We start from the raw sequence: 24,121 nt of genomic DNA on the forward strand, positions 1-24,121 counted from the left end.
GATGATGGATCAATTTATTGACTGCATTGTGTCTGGCTCAACCCTATCACTGCAGTAGCCGTTTGGAGAGTACTAACCTGACGTGTATTACTTGGTGAAAATGTGGCTTTACCAACTTTTTTACTGGTGTCGCAGTTGAACACAAACATGACTATATTATCACACAGTAAATAAACACACACAACCAGTTAAGCAAAATATTTTGTGCCAACATTAGAGTTAACATACAACTACAAAAGATGCAAGGGCTGGTTATATACAATATTATATGACGATATTACACAATATTCTGATCCATATTAAAATCCAGGGACTCGTTGAAAATAACTTTTTAAGATAAATTTGTTGCTTAGGGTCTATAATGTACTGTATTTTGGGGACTAGAAAGTCACACACACCCAAAATTCAAAGCTTGGCAGGTCCTGCGACTTATACTCGGGTGCGACTTTTATAAAGTATATATTATAATTAAAGCTCAGACTAGCAAAAAGAATCCCCATTCCCTAATCGTGTTGACTTTGTTTTGGCAGATGGCAAGTAGGCCTACTTTTGGTGCATTACCGCTGGTGGCCACATGGCAACAATGTACAAAAAGTATTTTCTAACCACCAAAAGAAAGTAGAAGTGTGTAATCCTTACGCCATAACAAGGATCTACAGCACCAAAAGGTGCAATAACTGCCCAGCTTTGTGCTTTTGGCCATAATCTGATGTGGCATTCTAGTTAAAGTAAGCCATTTTAAACTAAAACAAAAAACAAAAAACTGTTCCGTAGTTAGAAGCAGAAGCCGTCCTGTTTTTAGATGCATTCAAAATATATATTATGCACTGATGTTAAACACCGAAGACTGCCAAATACTCTCTCAAACTATCATTTTGTAGGCAAGATTCTGTACGATATGCTGTAAATCAACCTAAATTACAATGAAAATATTTATTTTATTTTATTTTTTTATGGTTTGAATGACACCCAAAAGCAGTCTTCTCTGCTTTCTGTCATCAAGGAAAAAGTAAAGTGATCAAGCTAGTGGGAGTAATGAAAGATGAAATCTTGGCTCACTCCTCATCTGATGTCAATGTTCAGGTAATTAGTTAGAGCCGCCTTGGGCGCTTGCTGATTGAGGCTTTTGTAAATCAGCTTGATTTGGCTGATGTGTGAAGTCGCTGCTCATGTCTCGTTTTTACTTCCGCTCTTCTCTGAATAACCTATGATGACAGAATTGAAAGGAAATAAAATGATTTCAGAGCTCAAAGAGACTCGCTTTTTAAAATAATTTCTGATTGGGCTTTGTTTAATTATCTGGAATATTGATAATTTTTTAAGAAAATGTCCACAGAAAAAACTTACGAATTCAAGGCAGCAAAAATAGCACTAAATAGGGGGCTCAACTGTAAATATATTGTTCCAAAAATAACACGAATGCAAATGAAACGCGAATGCAAATTAAACGCGACAACACTTTGCCCTATGAGGTGTGTTATATTTCCATGTTCTGCATATATATTGTTCCCAGAATGCATTGTGTGGCACAGTTAATTAAGTTATAAGGACGTTAATCCTTGTCATATGTATTTGTGTTACCAGTGTGTCGTATTTAGCATGTTTATGATGGTCGATGTTTTTATTTGATTTTTTAAACAAACCATAACTTTAGGTTGTGTGTGAAATAATGACATCCAGGGCAATTGCATGTTTAAGTTAATTGCTCATCTAACGATTGCTTGTGAAATTACAAATGTATATGTTTTGTTTATGGCTGGTTGATTAACTCACTCACTCCCAGCCATTTTCCCTGACGCAACCTCCTTCGCTCCTGGCTGTTTTACTGGATTTTTACTGATTTTGAAAAGCCCACAGAATGTTGTGTTCTATTGCTGTAAAAACATACTACCTACCAAAATAAATATTAGAGTATCTTCTTTCATTAGAAAAAAAAGTATATTTCTATCTGTTTCTGTTTTGCAGCAATTAGCATTAGAATATAGCTAAGTTTCATCATTCACAAAACTGTGGGTAAATTTGCTTTATTCAACATGGCCCTGGTTGATCTCTTTTGCTCTGCTCTCACCTGCTGGCCGTTTTGTAATTACTACAATTGCTTCACCCGTTCTCTGAAGTTCAGAGGCTGCATCAAAGCTTTCTGTATGCTCTAGCATAGAAAAAAAAATATATATATATAACGTATAAATACGTCTTTGGGACACTTAAAAGTCAATTTGTCTAACAATACTCATTTTTTATTTGACATGGCCGTACATTTCACACCCCTGTCCGAGATAAATGATACAATATACTATATTGCAAAAACCTCCCTTTTATTCATGATTACCATGACTATGGTCATGGTGTACCTTCTCCCCACTGACCAATAAAGCACGTGCTGCCATGAGCTACTTGTTGATTTGATTGTATTGTTCTATCTTTCAAACATTTCCTGTAACGTACAATGTGATGGTTATTTTTGTTGACATCATGTCATATTTGTGTCTCCAGGTTCACGTGGGAACATCCCATCAAGAACAAAGGGTTGTGGGATATCTCACATGCACCCACCTCCACGCCATAGAAGGTACAATTATATTGTATGATTTACAGCGGTCAAAAGCATTTCTTACTCCATACTCCTTTTATATAGCTAAGTTTTACATTTTAATGTCTTTGTTTCGACAACATCAAACATATGTATATTTGTTTCTGAGTGGGAGACCAGAACTACGCATTTTCAGTTCTGTATGTGGTTGTACATCCAAAAAGCCACATAAATGTGTGCACTGAAATTTCTGCGTTCTTCCTCCTGCAGTTCCTATGGCGACTGGCTCAAGCTGTTTAAGGCACCACAGCCCTATTTAAAGCTCTGGTCAATGGCTCCCTCATTTTTTACTCGAGACATGTCTCCCACCCTTGCCTGTGTTGAGCTACTTCTGCGTTTTTCGCAGGTCTAAACATAGCACTGCCAGGGCGGTTACTAAATATAGAATAACCCCTTTGGGGGAGGAGAAGAAATGGGGATAAGGGAGAGGAATCGCAGGGGTAAAGAGTATAAAAGAGTATCAAATGTATTTGTATAGTAAAAGATTCAATTCAAGTTAGATTGATTTTTTATCCACCCTATTTCTAATGTTAATTCTGTTCATGGTCACACTTAAACAAGCGCCAATCCCAGAGAGGGAGGTGAGGTTTGGATTGGTCACCAGCAAATCACGTGACTCACAAAGACAAACAATCTTTCACACACACACACACACACACATATATGCCTCCGAGGTAATCGTCTTCGCCTCTTCGGTCAACCAAACATGTTTTGGACTGTAGGAGAAAACCAGAGTACCTGGGGAAAACCCCGTAATCAGGTTTTACACCCACACGCATGGTTGGGAGGGTTACTTTTAAAATGTAATCCATTACAGTTACAAGTTACTTGCTAAAAAATGTAGTTAGTAACGTAATCCAAGTACCATAATATTAAAGTAATGTAATGTAACTGGATTACTTTTTGGATTACTCCAATTTTGAGTACGCGCATGAAGACAAAATAAAATAAATATCACCACAATATATATTCTATACAATATGCCCCTGCTATTGGCGGGTGATAGGGACCCGGGCATTCTACAAATAGCAAAAATCCTTGTGTAATTAAAAAGCATGAAGGCTATTGATTGATTGATTGATTGATAGATGGCCATATGCTGTTTTCGAACTGTCACTGAAAGCAACCACCCCTCACAGATAGATAGATAGATAGATAGATAGATAGATAGATAGATAGATAGATAGATAGATAGATAGACAGACAGACAGATAGATAGATAGATAGATAGATAGATAGATAGATAGATAGATAGATAGATAGATAGATAGATAGATAGATAGATAGATAGACAGACAGACAGACAGACAGACAGATAGATAGATAGATAGATAGATAGATAGATAGATAGATAGATAGATAGATAGATAGATAGATAGATAGATAGATAGATAGATAGATAGATAGATAGATAGATAGATAGATAGATAGATAGATAGATAGCGCTCTCTCTCGCTCTATCCTTCTCTCTCTCTCTCTGTCTCTCTCTCTCCCTCTGTTGCATTCTCTCTCATCGTAGAAATTGTAATCCCTCGAAGTAATCCCCATTTTTAATAAACGTACCTGTAATCTGTTTTTTCCTGTAACTGTACTGGAATACAGTTAAAAATGTTTGCAATATGATTACATAATGGCGTTACATGTATTCCGTTACTCCCCAAGCCTGCCCACACGTCATGTCACTTTCCCATTCAATGATTTAGTATTTGTATTTAACAATCAGTGGCACGCCTACCTCACAATTGTGAGGTTGGGATTCCGTTTTCCGCAGCTGATACTCCAGCTTTCTCCAAAAGAAAAACCTGTAATTTGGGTTCATTGAAGCCTCTAAATTGTGAATGTGTGTAAGTGCAAGTTTTCTGGGGAAAACCCTGCAGAGTACACGCTGGCCTGATAAACTGTATTCCCTTTTACGCAGCTTGTTGAATTCAGGTTTAATGCACCTTTGTTGCACCTTGCTATTCTACATACCAGTAAGCGGCATGGACAAAGAAAATAAGGTTTTTGCTCTGCTCTCCTTTGGTGTTTGTGTCAAGGCCACAGCAGACCTAGAGATACAGCTGCGGAAATGCGGAAAACAGCATTATATTTCTTCTTCTCAGTTATTAGAGTTTTATATTGTGTTTGTATTTTGGGATTTATTATATGACAAATACAAACTGCATACAAAAGACAGGGCCTTCAATAGGTGTGCTTTAGAGGGGGTGGGGGGGGGGGTGGGTGGGGGTGAATTTCGTAAATATCTTGACACCACTTTGTCACACCATCCACTATTAGACTTTTTCGCACCTACCTCCCTTGTTGAGTTTCTCTCATCCGTATGCACCTTATTTCATCTGCTTGGCAAGAGGAATTAGACATAGATTGCCCCAGCAAAACCCACGTTTTAAAAGTTGTCCAGTTCTGATGCATGGTTCACACTGCAAGAAAGACCAGAGATATGCAAATTGCATATTACAATTACATGGTATTTTTTGTTGTGTACTGAATAAAATAATTTTGGTGAGATCAATGGAACAGTACAAGATCAATGTGTTTTCTTTTCCTTTGTTTTCAAACTACGACAGATGACAAAACACAAAGTTGACCTTTCTTCCCTGCATTTTCTGCCAGGTGATGCCTCTGTACGATGTGAACAGCTGGACTTGTTGCTCCAGTGGGGGGCAGAGTTCCGCCAAGCTTCAGCACATCATCCTGAGGGGGAGAAAGTTCTTGAAGACCTTGTGGCCTTTGATGTCATTCTGGGTGACCTCAATTTTGACAATTGCTCTTCAGGTATGCATTCAGGCTAAATTAAACCATTCTGTGGAAGGACGTTTTCAATTTAATATCCAAGCATTTTAGCGCTTGAAAAGTCAGGTAGCGTGTGTTTGACTAGCTTCTATGAATTTCCTTCCTTCAACTTGTAATATGTCTGTATTAGCAGCCTTGAGTGCCTGCATGCACTCCCTACAACATATAGCGTGCCCCTGATGGGACAACAAATTGTCTCCTCCGGATCAATCAACCTGGACTCAGATATGGAGAACGGTCTGGACAGTCAATAGCATGAATGCCTTCGTCATCCTTTGTGGAATTAGTATCTCCAATGGTTTAGTCGTGAGAGCAATTTCTTCAAGCTGTGATCTCAGGCCCCGTCCAGACGGAAGCAAAGCCGGCTTCGTTCCTCAAACAAATCTCGTACACACAGAAGCATTTCAAGACTTGCGTGTGTCCAAAAGAAGACGCTGAGGACGGTTAACGGCTGTAATGTATATGCCAAGTCTGGAGTGGCGCTGTAGCGCAGCCACAGGGAGTTAACAGAAAGCGCAGAAGAAGAATCAGCGAAGAAGACAAACACTTTTTTTTTTTTTACTGTATTGCAATCTACAGAACAAACATGGCTTTGCATGTATCAAAACATGAAAAAGACGAACACAGGAGAAGTGACAATGGCGGGTGATTCAAGTACAACACTGCTTGTTGAACGTGGATATTAAGAAGCAAAGTATTTTGCTGCAAAAGCATAAGCAAGCTAAGGAGGCTGCGCAAAACGACTATGACACGGCTATCTGCCATTGATGTTGACAGACTGACGGTTTGTGCGCAGTCACGCGAGAATTGCCGCATACGTCATCAATCTGCGACAATGCGTCGTCATCGAGTTGCGACCATTACGTCATGACTGGAGGAGTATCCTGCATATGGTGTCCAGACGGACGCGTACGGGGCGCGTTTTGAAATCTTTTCACTCTGGAGTCCGGTTTCAAAAGTGATCGGTTTCAAAAGTGATCGGTTTCAAGCTCCGAAACCGCGCCATCGTGTGGACGAACGGTAAGAAACTTGTGAAGATACATTGAAACTGGCTTTCGTGTGGACGGGGCCTCAGTTTAAAAAATCATTGGACTTGGTACACACAAGTGCAGTTAATTAACAGCTGCCTGTCACATGACACAACCCTTACCACCCTACGCAACTTTCACCCAGCAACTGGATCAGCCAATCAGGTACCGATGGCCTCTTTTTAGTGAAGCGCTTATTTTAACTCATATCTTAACCAAGCATCCCGTCACATGTTCTGCTCATTCATTTTCATACTCACGGTTCAGCTACCATGGATTTGCTGATTTTTTTCTTTTTTTTTTCCTTTTTTGTAATCTTCCAATATTTTATTCCCATTTCCCCCAAATTTTTCAACACTGCAAGGACAAATGCCGTAATCATCATACAACATAAGTGTGCAACATGATGACAAACTCGCAATTATCATAAGACTCTTTTTTTTTTTTTTTTAATGTCTTGGGGAAGCAAGTTGTTAGAATATCTGTTGGTTTTGGTGTGCAGTGTTCGATAGACTTTCCTTGACTATTTGTTAGTTCTTTGCAGCATACCAGTGGCAAGGCAGGCGGCGATATTTTTCCCCGCTGTCCATACTATTCGTTGCAGTCTGATTTTGTCCTTTTTTTTTGCCAAGCCAGACTGTGATGTAAAAACTGATTCAATGAATGAGCTCCTGTCACAGGCTGTGTTTCCTCACAAACCACATAAAGCATCAGCTCTGTAGCTCTTTTTGAGGATGTAAATAGTTATGTTGGAATCCTACTTCAGGTCCATCTGAATATGCGATTTGTTTGTGAGATTGTGATGTGATTATCTCCCCCACCATCACCACCACCTCTCTTCCCACAGAGGACAAGTTGGAACAACAACATGCACTTTTTTCTATATACAAGGACCCGTGTCGCCAGGGGCCAGGAGAGGACAAACCATGGGCTTTGGGTAACAACACACACACACATAGCACAGCTCTTGTCTCTCGCTAGACACTCTTACAGATTGGAAACTTCAAATGACAGGATACATCTTTGATATAAACAATAAAAGCCAAGCAGGATATACTGGAATCTGGCTTTCTCCCACCTCTTAAAATGAAATCCATCTAGTACAGTGATGATGCAGGGGCATTAGCGGCGTAGCAACCAGAGGGTTTGGTCTGGATAGGAAGTGTTATTTAGGCCAATGGTATTTCAGGGACAGTGTGTGTTTGTTCACTGAGGCCTTATTTATGTAGATGGGATTTTGTGTAATGAACCAACATAGCAGATTTTCCCCTCGAAAGTCAATATAAAATAGGGAATAAAGAAATGAAGAATGAATCAATGAAAGATTGAGAGGAAGATTATCCTATTTTATGAAGCTTACCCAAAAAAGATATAGATTAAAAGAACACAATAGCCAAAACGGCAGCCAGCCCGCCCGCCCATGTCCTACTTTGTACTTAATACACAGTGGCACAAGCAGTATGTATTATTAGCATTTCATTAAATGGAAAACCCGGAATTGGCATCTGATTAAATTTCCATGATGTTCTATAAATAAAAATTAACTAGCATTAATTAGTTGTGCTGGATTATGCTGAAGTCTGTTATATTCTAAATGCTTTCAAGGCTTATATTTGTATAATGAGAATAAGGTCTAATGACTCTTATTTCCATTTTCAATTGTAAACCACACTCCATGTGTAAACCAGCTTGTTATGTTAACACTAGTTTATGATGGGTTTTCATTTTATTCTATATTCTGTAGTAATGTGCCCCTGATTCAAACTATAATTTTAGAAGTGTGTTGTTTCGGTGCCCTTGAGGGATTCAGGGAAGTTCATCTAAGAACAGCTAAAGGGGATGAGCAAAATGGAAAAATACTACCAAATTAGGTTGGTCTTTTACACATATTAAATGAAAGGTGTCTTTTAAGTGATATACTGAAATGAAGATGACTTAGCAATGCATTTTATTTTGATTATGTGTGATAATGTGTTTTCTGTTTGTATACTGAAGCATTGTAATATGTTTCTTCACTACAATTGAAAAGGTACACTGCTGGATCCCAGTGGCCTTTACGATGATGAGGTCAGTTCTCCGGAAAGCTTACAAAAGTAAGTCCAAATTTTGTCATAAGATTGGATTAAATCAATACGATTTTTTTTTAAATAGTGATGACTGTGAGTAATACAGTAGATAGGTTAGTATAAGTACTGTTTTTGTGAATAAAATATGCATTTATATTTTTATTGTAGCTAGTGCTGAGTGCCCACGTACTTGCTCAATTTTGCTGTGACTATTGTACCTTCATTTAATACATTTCTTGTGTTTGAATGAGCATCACAGCTTTTATACCGTTTTTCCCCCTGTGTAGTAGATGTTCATCAAATGTTTCACACAGCTCTCACATCTTATGCCACCTTAGAGTGATGGAGAACGAGGAGTGCAGAAAAGAGTACCTGGTGTTTCCGCCCAGTAAAAGCCATTGTCCCTCCAGCAGCCAGAAGGGAAGGAAGATTCCTCTGAAAGGCAATGGTCGCCGGATTGACTACATCCTGTACAGCGACGAGGGCCTGCAACAGGACTGGAAATTGGTATGGCTTTGGAACAATATTATAATACAATCAGTCTTCAGAATTATTTATGCAAATCTCTCGTGTACCCAACAAGTCTCCACTATTGGTCAATAGTAGTCAGTGGTAGTTGCACATGTGGCATGCCTCTTAACAAGCGAAACAACTGTGCCATGGTTTTAATGAAGGCATTTTAGCAAATGAGTTGGGTTTTTAAATAAACCACAAGCCTTCAAAGGCATCAATTGCAGTGAAATTTGCAAATACAATTAGATACACACGCACACACACACACACACACACACACACATACACATTAGACGCCTGGTTTGTTAAATCTTAAATTATTGTTTTGTTTAAGATAACAATACACCTCCTACTCAGTCGGGATGATTGCTTAACAATGCCTGCAGTTCCAAGAGATAATTTGTTAATGTGGAAACTGGTGTCCTCCTAGTCATAAGTGGAAACTAGATATTTAATATGTCATAAATCTAATAAGGCGGATAATACACTGGAAGGTTTGTTTTGGGGGTTTGAAAAGCTAAAACATGATATGGATGGATGTTATGTTGAACATACTGCTGCTTGATGCCACCTTGTGTCAGAACATGGTGACTGTAACCTCCATTTATGTCACTTGAGTACATTTTATGTGCCCTTAATAACAAATGACAGCCTACATTTTAAGTGTTTTTTTCCCATATAAACCACATCATTGTTTTAGTATTCATTCTTGCACTTAAAAACACGTGAAAAATGTTTAATCTGCCAGGATCATTTTGACTGCTCCCTTCTCATCTTCTTCCTTCTTTTCCAGGAAATGGAGGAGTTCAGCTTTGTAACACAGTTGGCTGGCCTGACGGATCATCTGCCTGTGGCCATGCGATTGGCTGTCTCCACAGGGGAGGAAGACTCTTAGATCGACCGCCTGCATTTGTCAAATATACTGCCATTGAAGGATGACGGACGACGGAGATGAACAGTTGATGTTTTATGGATAAAGAACAGCTTTTGAAGGACAATTTTAAGTGGGCAACACGGACGATAATCTCATTTATATGGAATATAATATAAAAGAAAGGAAGACTGATGTGACTGAGTTGGGACAATTACAGTACAAAATAGGAACACCCTGCACACTAATACACATTGTGTCTGATGTCATCCGTGGACAACACCCCTCCTATTGCACTCCAACCATGAATACATTGTCACAAGTAGTTTTTTTTTTGTTTGTTTTTTAGCAAGCAACTCACGGATGATGTTGGGGTTTACAAATGGAAGGATTTTGTCAGTTTGATTCAAGGGTGGATTTGCCCGTTTATGCCATCGTGACTCAAACAGCATGAAGGGAAAGTGCACCTTAATCCAGATCTGCACAAACATTTCCTGGATTACAGTGTTCCTTGATCCATGCAGCACAGCTCCACAAAATTGTGTGAAATGATTGAGTAGTTATTTACAGCGTTTTGTGCTTGGGGGAGGTAATAAGGGAATGGCCTGCTACTAGGTTCGACAATGACCATGTGTGTCACTGAGTCATGCTCCTATCCTGAGAGGCTGTTGGTCACTTCAGTCATTTACCTTACCTTACCCCCACCTCAACAAGTGTCTTCTTTAACAACTAACAAATACAAAGATTGCGGAAGAAATTAATATAATGTGATTTCTACTGTTTTGTAGGGGGTTCAAATCATTGTTTAATACAATATAAACCACTTTTAAATGAATAACTATATAATATAAAAATGAGGAAGGGTATTCCAATTGAATTGTTGTAGCATGTTTTACAGCTTTGACAAGTGAAATAAAGAAAAGCGTTTTTTAAGCTTTGCTGATGCATGATGGAAAATGGCATCCGTTTACAATTTTAATATAGTAACTTGATACATGCTTGTTTGAGTTTGGATATGACTTTGGAATATGCCCTTTTATTAGAATATACAAGTACTCTGGGCACCAGTGCTCTCCTGTATGTTAAACTCCGCCAGGATAATGTTACCTGACACTGCCATATATTCTCTAACAGCCATATCGGAGATCCTGGTTTACTATCTCAACGTGGCCCGTGGTTTGGGACAAATGAAAAGAGGATGTGGGGTCTATACAAACCATCTTGAGTACTATTCCAATACTGTATTGTGGTTTTACCCAGTTCTTTCATATTTATATTCTTATGTGGCCTATGAGGATGTCACAAATAGAGATTAGAGGGGTGCATGGGGCACTCCGCACTACACCATTGCTTAAATTTAAAGTAACACACTTGTTCACTCTTAAACTTGAGTAGTCATCTTTCTTTTTGGCTGTTTATTATAGTAAGTGTATGAGATACTAATTACACAAGGGGAAAAGATTTCTGAATTGCATTTTGTGGAACAATAACAATCAAGTTTAATTTGTAACGTCTGTTCATTGAACCGTCTACCTGTTTGTTTGTTTGTTTGTTTGTTTGTTTGTTTGTTTGTTTGTTTGTTTGTTTGTTTGCTTGTTTGCTTGTTTGCTTGTTTGCTTGATTGTTTTGAGCACTTTTTTGTAAGTTTTGATTCAAATGTGTGCGCATGTCATACATATTTTTTAGACATTTCAGAATTTATGGATTATTGATTTTTGACTATGTCCATATTTATAATGTAATGTGTGGTAAACAATAGCAATGTGCTCTGATCAGATCAACATGCACTCATGCCACCTGGCTGCTCTTAATACTCCTTAAGATCCTTTAAGGGTGCACGATTTACACGGTTTTCATTTACATTGATACAATCTTAATATATAAAGAAAATGTACAAAATGGGGGTGGGGGAGTTCCCCAAAATGCTTATATTTCAGTGTCACAATAATTTAATCACTTTGGTAACAATGAAGATACTAACTTGGATCAAACCTTTCCTTGTATGTTAAGTAGTCATGGGACTACACACATAGCCAAAATTGTTCATACCCTTCTGTTAATGACATAATAATAATAAATATAATAACAATAATAATAATCTAATGAAAATTAAACAATGCATTTGAATTATGGTTAAGCAGAATTATTTGAAATAAAATAAACTCATGAAACAGGCCTAGGCAAAAGTAATGGTACCTCTACAAAAAATTGAAAATCATTTGACCATAGGGACCTGTTCAACCAAGGTGTGTTCCTCTAATTAGCATCACAGGTGTCTTCAATTGCCCTGTTTAAAGATGATGAGACAGGCAAGTAGTCACTGAACATGGACCAGATGAAGCAAAGGAGAGAGTTGTCTTATAGGCAATTATATTAAGGTAAGAGCTATAAGAAGATGTTCCAGTGACTGCTGTTCCACATTTTCACAAATATAAGATCCACGGAAGTTTAGCCATCCGCCCTGGAAAATTGATGACAAATTGAAGAGACAGATAGCTCTAAAGAAATTTAAGGTGAACTCCAAGTCAAGGTACTTTGTACTTGTGTCAGATTGCTCCATCCATTGTTGTTTGAGCTTAAGTGGACTTCATGAGAGATGACCAAAAAGGACACCACTGTTGAAAATCAATCCATCCATCCATTTTCTGAAACACTTTTTTTAAAGAAAAATGCCACAATGCATGTTGACAATCCAAAAAAGCTTCTGGGAGAGTGCCTTATGGACAGATGATACAAAACTGGAACTATTTGTTAAATATGGAGGAGGCTCTGTTGTGTTGTGGGTCTGCTTTGCACAGGGTGTCTTGAATTTCTGCACATAAAATGGAATTCAAACACTATCATGGTATTCTAGAGAGAAATGTGCTGCACGTAGTGCACAATGTGAGAAAGCTCAGTCTCAGTTGCAGCCTTGCAGGTCATGAATCTTGTAACAGGATAAAGACCCAAAACATAGCTAAAAAAACACCCAGTAATGACTATGAGCAAAATACTGGAATATTCTGAAGTGGTCTTCTATGAGCATTGATCGAAATCTTACTGAACATTGTTTAGGCACAGAAAATTTTTATCTGGATAAAGCGCCCTTCAAACCTCAGACAACTGCAAGCAGTTTCATCATGAAGAGTGGGCCAAAACACCTGCTGATAGGTGCAGAAGTCTCACTAAAAGTTACAAAAAATATTTCTTGGTATTGCCACAATTGCGTCAAAGGGTTGTTCAACAAATTAAGAGTACCATAATTTTTTTCATCAAGTTTTTATTTTTATATAATTCTGTTGAACCAATTTTCATTGGTCAATTTTCATTACAAAATATTTTATTATTATTATTATTATTATTATTATTATTATTATTATTATTATTATTATTATTTCATTAACAGATGGGTACCAAAAAATGTTGTTCATATGTGTATGTTTTGATACCAAATAAATAAGGAGCAAGGGGTAAAATTAAGTTAGTCAAGCACCAGGCATTAGAATTATCTTTAAATCAGTGGTTCTTAACCTTTTGGGAGGTACTGAACCCCACCAGTTTGATTGGATCTTAACAAACCAATCACAATTGCAAGTTGATTTGCATGAGTTTCCATGTTAAAAATTTTGCATATAAGCTTGGTAAGTTTACAACATGTTACAGCCATATTATCCTGGCGTCCACTATAACAAATAAAACATGAGATAACCCCCCGATAAAAAAAATCCATGTTATTCTTATGTGGGGCAAAGAGTCAAAATCAGTTAAAAAAAAAAAATAATAATTTGCCCAGCAGAAAAAATGCGGGTCTGAAGGGACTACGATAGACTCTAGGGGCAGCAGAAAGAATGAAAACACCAGACGCCCCAGAAATGAACCCTGTGGAACACCATGTGTTCTGTTATACGCTACACGTGAATTCATATTGCACATATTTGTCCAACTACTTTCATTTTTTGTTTGACATAGTTAGCATGAAGGATTACAATGTTAAAGAAATCACACGACGTACCATCACAACAGCCACAAGTAGACTACTGAGTGCACCAAATTCCCTGCAGAACAGATAAGCCAAGCAATGTAGCGTGAAAACCTGTGATAACCAATGATGGCCAAGTGGGGCTGGGGTTCAATCTAACCCAGGTTAAGAACCAGTTCCTTAAATAAAGGATTATTGTCTAATGATAATGACAACAATAACAAATGTTTTTAGACATTTCATAAGTCTTGTCATCTTTACTAACCTTCTCTTGTACATACGCAATGACCCATTCATCACACTGTCACTTTGTGCTGTTGGGTTCACATTAGATTATGGTCAAAGCTTTTATAGTTCCATACAGACACCAAATGATGCCTTGCATTGCAATCAGGTTCAAAAGAATCCATGTGGAATAAAGTTTACAGTTGGGTTGAGGAGTAGATTCCCACTAAAATTGTCCATGGAATTCACTCGATTGACACATTCTTTTTTTTCCCAATTACCAAGGGTTTAGCCAGTGCCCAATTTGGCCTCATATCTTCAATACTTCCATTTTTTTTTTAACTGTATTTTCAAGGGCCTTGTAACGGGCTCATGTCTTTTCTCCCCTTTGTGAAATCATTTTACAATTATGTAGAGGAATTTATATTTTCTAGCCTGCAGTGAGCCAAACAACAGCAGGTATTTTTCGCTTTCTGAGCTGTATTAAATGTTAAATAGCTTTAGGCTTGTCATCAGATTAGAAGAGATGTTTCGCTTCACTCTCCTTTCTAACTTTGTCTTCTGCAATCTTTTGAAATGAATCATCTTTTTAAATGATTTATGTCTTCTCTTTTCTACTTTGTCATGCTTGGTTTGGTAATGTAACTGAAGAATCACAGCTTTTTTTCTTTAATAAAGTTTGTTTTCATTTGCTTAAAAAATATTGTCTCTCAAAATCTGCTTCTATGTGTTTAATTGCTGTATTCTTTTAATGTTGTCATTTCCTGTACTTTTCATATGCACCCATTTAATCATAGCTTTGTTGTACAGTATTATGATGTTAGAATACAATTTAGTCTAGGTCTCTGGGTTATATATATACAGTATGCATGTGCAAAACAGGTATGAGAACCCTTTGGAAGTACGTGTATTTCTGCATAAATTGGTCCTAAACTGTGATCTGATCTTCATCTATTGTAAGTCACACAGTTTTATGTAACTAATACCACACAAACGATTAGGACTCTGTGAAGAAAATAACACTTTTATGTTCATCATCCCTTTGAACCGGGTCCCCTCCCTTCAAGTCAGGGTGAATGCACACTCCCTTGTGGGTCACCACACTTGCATGATTTTACTGAACACAACATGCAAACATCACAGGGATGGGTGGAAAAATTATGTGAACTTTTCGGTTGAATAACTGGGTGAGCTTCCTTTGGCAGCAATAGCCTGAAACCAATTTTGATGAGGTCATGCCACAGTATCTCAATTGTGTTGCTATGAGAAATCTGACTGGGCCACCCCACAAAGTTGTTGATTTTCTTCTGTTCTGCGCATTGTTGTCCTGTCACTTGTTGTCTTTTTAGCTGCAATTAGGAGACAGATGTTCTTGAATTTTCCTGATTAATGTTTTAGTGAACTGAGTAATTCATTTTTCCGTCAATGCGTGCAGTTTTCAAGCCCTGAGCCTTCCTTGATTTTTCCAGGTGGAATAAGGTTTTGATGGTTGTGCGTTCCTTCTAAACAACTCCACTATGGTTTCAATCATATGTCCACAACGCTCTTTTGCAAACGTCAAACCAGTGACTCAGTGTTTTGCACGGTAACCTCCAATTACATCCATTCTTGTTTAATGCTAACATATGCCAGAAGTTTCTGTAATTTTTAGCCAACATGCTAGGATTTTCCTTGCTCATACAGATGAGGGGAAAGTAACGTGCTGAACTTAATTTATAGACAATCTGTTTAAACATGGAATGATGAATATCATGGTTTTTAGAGAAAACATGCAAGTCGTCATTTCTTAATTGTAGGTACTTCAGAGCTTATTTGTTTACATCCTCGAACACTTCCAGAGAATAGCAAACAAGGCTGGTGTGTATTTTTTTTGGGCAGGGCAGCTTTAGCCAACACCTCCAATCACATCACAGTAATCTACTGTAGGTTGGTTGACTCCTGATGAATCCTAAAGGTTCACATGCTTTTTCCAGCCTGCAATGTTAAGGTTTATATTGTGCCCACTGCCTCCAATAAAATTATGAAAGCATATAATTGAGTGGTAATAGTTTAAGCAGACTGTGTTTGTCGATTGTTGTTACTTAATTGAAGAACAGATCGCTTTTTATAACCACAGAAGGGTTCACGGAATTCAGGGTTCATCTTGCAACATTTGCAGTTACTTATAGGCCTACTACGTATATTTAGCTATACAGTAAACACTCACATCTACACATACACATTACTGTGGCATCACACGGTGAGGTACAGTATAGCGCAAAGATGCAGCATTCCATTTCAGAAGACGGGACCACAAAGCAAAATGGTCGCCAACTAATCCAGACATCTCCCAGCATGCCTCACAACCCCAACAGGTGTGGCTGCTTAAACCACTTGATTAAAGCAGGCATGGTTGAACAAATGAGCAGAGAAAGAGTGAAGAGAGATTGGCGAAGCACTTGAGTGAACCCAGAAATGAAGCACACCCAACGTGGAGGAAAGTGTTTCTTTTTTAATCAGAACAGACTTTAGTTGATTTTGTTGTTGTTGATGTTGTTGTTGTTGTTTTGCAAGCCTGCATTGACACCTAGATTAATTTTTGTTTCTTCTTAGTGTTGGAAGATAGCTTTTTCCTCCGCGTGTTCGTTTTCTTTCGGGTAGTGAGAATGTTGGTTATCTGAATACAGGCTGGAGATCGATGAACAGTTCCTTCAAAGGTTTTATTTCTACAGAATATTCCGGGCACAAGTGAGTTACAGACAATGGCTGTAGCTTCTCACAAGTGCGAAGATTACAGAGGACTTACAACATTCTTATACTATCTTGAAGGGCGGTAGCACACAGTTTCCAGTAAACAGTTCAACAGAGTTGACCGGACATGCGATAATACTCAAGGACACTATTCAAACACAGAACAAAGCCCATTTGAGGAATAGCGGAAGTTATTCAGTCATGACTACACCTGGCAGAGATAGCGATATCGCTCATGGCGAGGATATATCCGCAGAACAAAGCTCTACTGAGGAAATAAGGAAGTTAAAACAGTTATGACTAAATCTGGGCAGAAGACACACTTCATTAGCCAAAAGGAAACTTTGTTAAAAATAAATATTGATTTTGTTGACTGCGATTGGATGGCAACCAGTTCAGGGTGTACCCCGCCTACTGCCCGAAGTGTCTGCTGGGATAGGCTCCAGCGCCCCCCACAACCCTTGTGAGGACAAGCGGTTAAGAAAATGGAGGGATTCCTCTTTGCTGTTTTAAATAAATTTGGCTTTGGGAAGTCATTTATTCACTGGGTGTCAGTATTATATGATTCTCCTAAAGCTACTGTTACTACTAATGGCATTATATCTCAGAGTTTTACTCTACAGAGAGGCACAAGACAGGGATGCCCACTGTCGCCTTTATTATTTGCAATATTTATTGAACCGCTTGCATTAGCCATACGCCAGGAAAGAAGGATTCAAGGAATTCACTCTGGGGTAACAGAACATAAAATTAATCTATATGCCGATGATATTTTACTTTATTTAGAAAAGCCTGCTATTTCGTTAGGGGACGTATTTAACTTAATAACTAAATTCTCACAGTTATCAGATTATTCTATTAACTGGACAAAATCAACACTTCTACCTATTACAGAAAATTCATGGAACCCTGCAAGCCAGGACCCACACTACTCATTTCCTATAGGTAATTTAAAATACTTACATAAAAATCTCACCCAAATTAACTGATTTAATTCATTTAAACTTTACTCCACTTCTGGATAGCATTTATAGTGACTTGGAGCGCTGCAATAATCTTCCTATTTCTCTAATAGGACGAATAGCCACTATTAAAATGAAAGTTTTACCCAAAATAAACTATTTTTTCTCAATGATTCCATTTAAACCTACGGCTAACTGGTTCCAGTTGTTGGACTCAGCCGTTACAAAATTTTACTGGAATAAAAAAAAAAGCAAAGATGAGTCTATCTACTCTTCAGAAAAATAAATCCAAAGGAGGTCTAGAGGCACCAAATTTTATGCACTACTATATAGCCAACCAGCTACAATATATTATTTTATGGGCACAACCCAATAGAGATACTAACTATTGGCTGGAACTAGAACAGAAGGATTGTAATAACCTCAGACTCCTAGATTTACTCTTTATTACAACATCGATTAAGCGACATAACTGTTTTAAAAATCCAATGATTTCCGCCACCCTGACTGCCTGGCGGAAGACACTAGAAATTACAAAAGCCCAAGTGGAGCCCTGTGGGCTTTCTCCCCTATGGCATAACCCCGACTTTCAAATTAACAACCAATCGTTTTATTTGAGTGTGTGGGAGCAGAAAGGAATTACACATCTCCACCATCTCTTCTCAGATAATATGTTTATATCATATACATCCTTGCTCCAAAAATACAAAATAAAAAACGGAAATTTTTTACATTATTTGCAAGTTAAAAGTATGATAAAGAAACAAATTCCAACACTTCAGGGTACGCTCCAACCGCCTGTTTTAGCTAAAGATATTACCAAGCTTTCCCCGACAACAACAAAAAAACTTTCAAAAATATATAAGTTACTTTCATATACTGATAAAACGTCTTTACCCATCTCGAAATGGGAAACAGACTTGTCTATAGCTCCGGAATCTGACTTTTGAATTCAAGTTTGTGAAAACATTTTTAAAATGACAAAACACACAAATTTACAACTTATCCAATATAAAATTATTCACAGAACATACATTACTCAATATATGATGAAGAAAATGGGACTCTCAGACTCCGACATTTGTCTCCAGTGTTTACAAAACACTACAGACACTTATTTTCATGCTTTATGGTTATGTACTCCGGTTATGTGTTTCTGGACTAAAGTCTTAGAAAAACTTTCCGCTGTCTTGGACTGTAGGATACCGTTCTCTCCAAACTTGTGTTTGCTAGGTGACTTAACAACAACTGACTTACCACATAAACAATTTCAATCTATACTTGTAGCACTTACTATCGCAAAAAAACCAATTCTTGTTAACTGGAAAAATAAACAAACTCTGAATATCGACCAATGGTCTAACCTCCTCATAAATCACATTTTAATGGAAAAAATATCTGCCAAATGTCAAAATTTAAAGAAACATGGTCTACGTATATAGAATTTTTTAACCTAAACCTGGTTACTTAATTCTGCCTGTTAGCGAGAGCCACAGCAGCGTGATAACTTGCATTGATGTTTCTGTATTTGGCAATTTGTAACTAATGGTTGTGTGTTTTTATAGTCAGGAACCCGGCTGCTGCCAGCGGGATCAAGCGGATTCGCCTCCGAAGGGCACTAGGGGTTGATATTCGGATTCACGGCATGCCAGTGGGTTAATTCTGTGGGTGCTGTCCCCCCCTGGCTGGGCATGGGCGGGTCTGCCCCTCTGTTGGCTGCTGGGTGGCGGCTGCGTCTTGGCCGTTCCCTGGGTCTCTTGGGGGGTGCTGCGTTGCGGAGCTCTCCCTGGTGTCTGTGGCGGCGCCGCTCCGGCGCGGTCCGTCGCTCTGGGCCCGGCGACGCGGTTCGGGGCCTGTGGGCCGCCGGGGTGCCCCGTGGTTCCCTCTCCCCTCCCCCTTCCTCCCCCTTGCTGCCTCTCCCTCCTCGCCTCTCCCCGCCCGTCCTCCGCCTCCCTGTCCCTTCTCCCTCGTCACCCTTCCTCCTCCTCTCCCCCTCTCTCTGCGGCCCTGCCGCTGCCCCCTGCCCTTCTTGTCGTCTCCTTCCCCCCTCCCTTCCCCCTCCCCGGTACGCCTTCCTTCCCCTCCCCTGGGCCGGGGGCTCCATCCATGGCCCGGGTCTCGGTGCTCCGGGGGCCGGCGGGGGTGGCTGGGGTTTGGTGTTGTGCCCGCCCCGCTCCGGTGGGCGTCCTGGCGCCTCGGGCGGGCCCCAGTATCCGGAGGGCGAGCCCTAACGCCCCGCCGGGCTGGTCCCATATGCCCGCCGGGGTCCCGGTGGGGTGGGTGGGGGCTTGGTGGGCGGGTGCGCCTCCTGCCCCCGCCCGGTTGGGGAGGGCCCCGCTGGTCGCTCCTCTTAACTCACTACACTAGGTTTGCACAATACACGTTTATAAACATATAGGGCACATAACACACTTTGGGGGGGTGGGGTAGGGTGGAAACACCGTCTTCACCCTACAACTCCCCTCCAATTTTAATGCACCACACAACTGGGGGGGGGGGGGCGTGTGGGGGTGCCATCGGTTGGGGACCGCGGTATAGAGCAGTGCTGCGGTCCCCTGTCCGTGTCCCTGCCACCTTCCCCCCCCATCTAGTTTTTTGGGGGTGGGGGGTGTCTGGGGGATTGGGGACCTGGGGGCGGCTGGGGCTGGGTTGGGGTGGATGGCGGGGGTAGATGGGGGGCGGGGGGTCGTGGGGAGTGCGGGGGTTGCGGGCCGGTGCGGTGCCTGGCGGGCCTGCAGTGCCCCGTCCTGCTGCGTTGGGTCGGGGGCGCGGGCCGTGTTGGGGTGGGGGGCGCTCCTGCTGCTGGGTTTGCTCTCCGGCCGGTGGCCCTGGCGGGGCCCGGGGGTCGTCCTTTGGCGCTGCCGCAGCCTGGGGGGCCCTGAGGTGTTGCGCTTGCTCTGTCCTGGCAGGGGTCGACGGCTCCCCTCTTTAGTGGAGATTTTCATGCATGCCAGATCCACCACACCAGCATCTATCGAAACTCAGACACAATCTGCTTCCTCCTCAGGTCATTGAATCGGTGGAGGCTGGTGTCTGTGGATCTCACTCGGCTTTGTCTGTCCTTCCTTCCTTTCCTCAGTCTCTCCTTCGGTCTCTTGAGGTCTCCCTGATTTAATTTTTTTTGGATTTGTTGGAATTTAGATGTTTCTGGGGTTGGGGAAGAATTCTGGTGGGTGGCCCGGTGGGTGGTGTCTGGTCGGTGCTGGATTTCACCTTCCTTGGTTTTCTTTGGTCCCCTCGGGTCTCCTGACGGCGGTGTTCGGTTTAGGTGAACGGTATGGGATTTTTTCTAATAGGTTTTTGGTGAGCTAACAAATACACGCATGCACGCACGCACGCACATACACATACTCACCCACATACAAAAAATATATATATATGTATACATATATATATATTTAAAAAAAAAAAAAAAAAAAAGAGCAATGATGATGACATTACCCACATACAAAAAAAAAATATATATGTATATATATATATATATATATTAAAAAAAAAAAAAAAAAAAAAAGAGCAATGATGATGACATTACCGAATGAACTGATACTGAATACTGAGCTCTTTAAAAAAAAATAAAAAATAAAAAAAATGGAGGGATAATTTTGTTGAATATATATATATATATATATATATATATATATATATATATATATATATATATATATATATATTCTGCATGGAACTTGGAGAGCGAGAGCATGTTTGCAATCCAGTAACATCAACAAAATGTCAGGACAAAACAAACTGGGAAGTGAAACGGGAATAGTTCTGCTTTTTTGGAGGGGGTTTTACAAAAGGGGAAAGTCAATAAAAATTTACATATGATACTGATGTGTGTAAATGTGTGATACCCTGAAACCAAATACAGATTACACACATGCACTGTCATAACAAAAAAAAAAATCATTAATTTAAATTGCACTGTAATTCCCACTATTATCAAAGTGAAAAGTATTGTTATTATTGTTTCCAATGACAACATATTTTAATAGACATCAGTAATAAATGCCTCTAATAATTTGATTTTATTGTTTTGTAATATCCTTGAGCCTGTATACAAATAAACTTTTTTTTCTTGGAGCTGAACAACATATATTGTTTCATTTACAAAATAATTATTAGCTTGATTGACAAATCATTTAACACATGTAACACAAAGCTGAAACTATGGAATGAATGCTGCATGAGAATTCATGTATGTTACAAATTGTTATATTTTATGTAATATACGACACTACAAAATTAATTATACTTTTAGAGTATCATGTACATATATTTACAAATACAAATTTGTTAAATGTTATTAATTTTCATTTCATTTGGGCATTTAACAATATATTACAAGAAGATTAATTTAACTGTTGTGTTATAAAGATCTGATTGATCATTTCACAGTTCAACAGTTGAATTAGAGGGTTATTAGATGTTTCATTAACATCATTAAGAATTCCGCTTTGGAATAGTCACTTTCTCTTCCAAAATGAACTTGTTTACTTTGCTTTCTTAAGACAACTCAAATTATGCAACGAGACTTTTAAAGACTATCGCTTAATGCAAGATGCTGCCGGTCCAGCGCACCTATTTTTAATAAATAGTGCACTAATTTGATTAAAATAAAACATACATACAGTTTACATCTTAACTTGCAAGGCAAACAAAATAGTCATCAACGCATTGGGTTATCTTCAGAATTATTATTTTTTTAACTCTAAGAACCTGAATAATTTTCAGTAATCTAAACCCAAAACAACATGTTATTATGAGACCAAACTGAAGGCAGCAAAACCACATACAGGCAACAGGACAGACAAAACATCTCCAGAGAGAAACAATTTGGTAATGTCACAGGTTCCAGCCAGTCATTGTCTGCAATGGCTCATCTTAAAAATAAACTAAAAATGTATTGATGTCATTCATGTACAAATTATTAAAGTTATATTAACCTTGAAAAACTACAGGTCTCTTGTTATTCAACGTAAATGTTTGGAGATTATTCGGAAGATAGGCACACACACCATTGCATATAACTCTCTGACGACAGAAGTCCATGTGACTGTGTGACATGTAGGAGGTGAGAGTAAAGTTGTTTTCAGCCAATTATGACTCATACGCAAAGAAACTACATTGGGAAAGCTTATACACAATACTTCCTCCTTTGCCCCTGTTGAGTCCCTTGTTGATCTTATCCATGACTTTTCATTTTGAGAAGTGAGATGAACTCTCAAAGAACAAAGAAAGAAAAGTCCATATATCCCGGTAAACCCCCTGAGACAAACCAGAGCGAGACAAAGTCCTAAAATGGAGCTGGGATCTTCCCCAGTCAGTTCATCTTCTCTATATAATGTGGATGCAAACTATGCTAAATGACACAGTAGAGAGAACAAACTGAAGCAGCTTTAAACATTACACACTGCATGATGACTTCTCATCTTACTCTGTCTGTGTTGGTGGTGCTGCTAGTAGCTGTAACTTTGAGTGAAGGTAAGAATGTGATGCTGTTGACTGTATGCTGAATTTATTTTGTGAGTTAGAAAAGATCCCATCTCAAAAGGAATCCAGCTTCTCATACGATTGTATCATTAAGTATTATCTAACTTGTGTTATTGATTGTATGTGCTATTGAGTTGTGTATTCTTTGAGTTGTTGATTTCAGGCTCTTGTTTTGTAGGTTTGCGGGGTTCTGGACCAAAAGGCTGTTGCTACCGTTTCAATGACAGCCCTATTCCCTCACAAAAAGTTGTCAGTTATGTCAAGACTCCACAGCAGTGCCCCATTCCTGCTGTCAGGTCGGTACCCAATTGTGAAGACATATAGCGTTATCATCACATCTGAATCACAAACCTCACCAACTGTCTTGTTTCTATATTCTTACAGGCTGAAGACCGTGTTTGGTCGTCACATGTGTGCAAGGTCCTCAGCCTCATGGGTGAAAAACCTCATCAACGATCTTGATGCCAAAATAATCCCAGGAAATACAAATCCCTTGTAAACTTCACTACACCCCAAACCTTGTGGATATTGGATATATTATGAACCAGGGCTCAGCAACATGGTGCCTGCAGGGAGCACATGAGTGGCCCGAGGGTCTGTTCCATTATCAGTGCTGGGAAATTGTCATTTTCTAAGAAAGTTGTGTAAGAGATCATTTGAAAATGTATACACTTACAGAAATTCATAGAAATAAGTGCTGAACTTTTTTTTATCTTGTCAAATCATTGTTTATTAGAAATCATTAATATTGTATGCGTCATCACTCAATGATACCTTCCTTTTAACGCGTAAAATATTATCACTGTCTTTACAATGATGTGTGATGAATATAATTACAGTATCAATAAAACATCATTCAGAATAATTTGGAGTATGTTTGTTATTTCCGAAGTGT

The 24,121-nt window shown here is 39.2% G+C and overlaps 2 protein-coding genes across 2 annotated transcripts in view; both read left to right on the forward strand.

Moving 5' to 3' along the window:
• smpd3 (sphingomyelin phosphodiesterase 3) overlaps positions 1-15,818 on the forward strand; it is a 52,308-nt gene extending 36,490 nt beyond the window's left edge. Inside the window, exons 5-10 of the mRNA XM_086073970.1 lie at positions 2,494-2,569; positions 5,204-5,365; positions 7,259-7,348; positions 8,441-8,504; positions 8,816-8,984; positions 9,784-15,818. Coding sequence (XP_085930096.1) covers positions 2,494-2,569; positions 5,204-5,365; positions 7,259-7,348; positions 8,441-8,504; positions 8,816-8,984; positions 9,784-9,885 — 663 coding nt within the window. The 3' untranslated portion in view covers positions 9,886-15,818. The remainder of the gene's footprint in view (positions 1-2,493; positions 2,570-5,203; positions 5,366-7,258; positions 7,349-8,440; positions 8,505-8,815; positions 8,985-9,783) is intronic.
• Positions 15,819-23,121: 7,303 nt separating this feature from the next.
• LOC147176319 (monocyte chemotactic protein 1B-like) lies at positions 23,122-23,844 on the forward strand. Its single transcript, XM_086074055.1, has 3 exons — positions 23,122-23,217; positions 23,405-23,522; positions 23,611-23,844. The coding sequence occupies exons 1-3, from the start codon at positions 23,151-23,153 to the stop codon at positions 23,723-23,725; spliced, it is 300 nt and encodes a 99-aa protein (XP_085930181.1). The 5' UTR covers positions 23,122-23,150; the 3' UTR covers positions 23,726-23,844.
• The last annotated feature ends 277 nt before the right edge of the window (positions 23,845-24,121 follow it).

Source organism: Leptonotus elevatus, chromosome 4 (genome assembly GCF_054856555.1).
Source record: "Leptonotus elevatus isolate MCC_2025b chromosome 4, RoL_Lele_1.0, whole genome shotgun sequence".
In the NCBI taxonomy this organism is placed as follows: domain Eukaryota; kingdom Metazoa; phylum Chordata; class Actinopteri; order Syngnathiformes; family Syngnathidae; genus Leptonotus; species Leptonotus elevatus.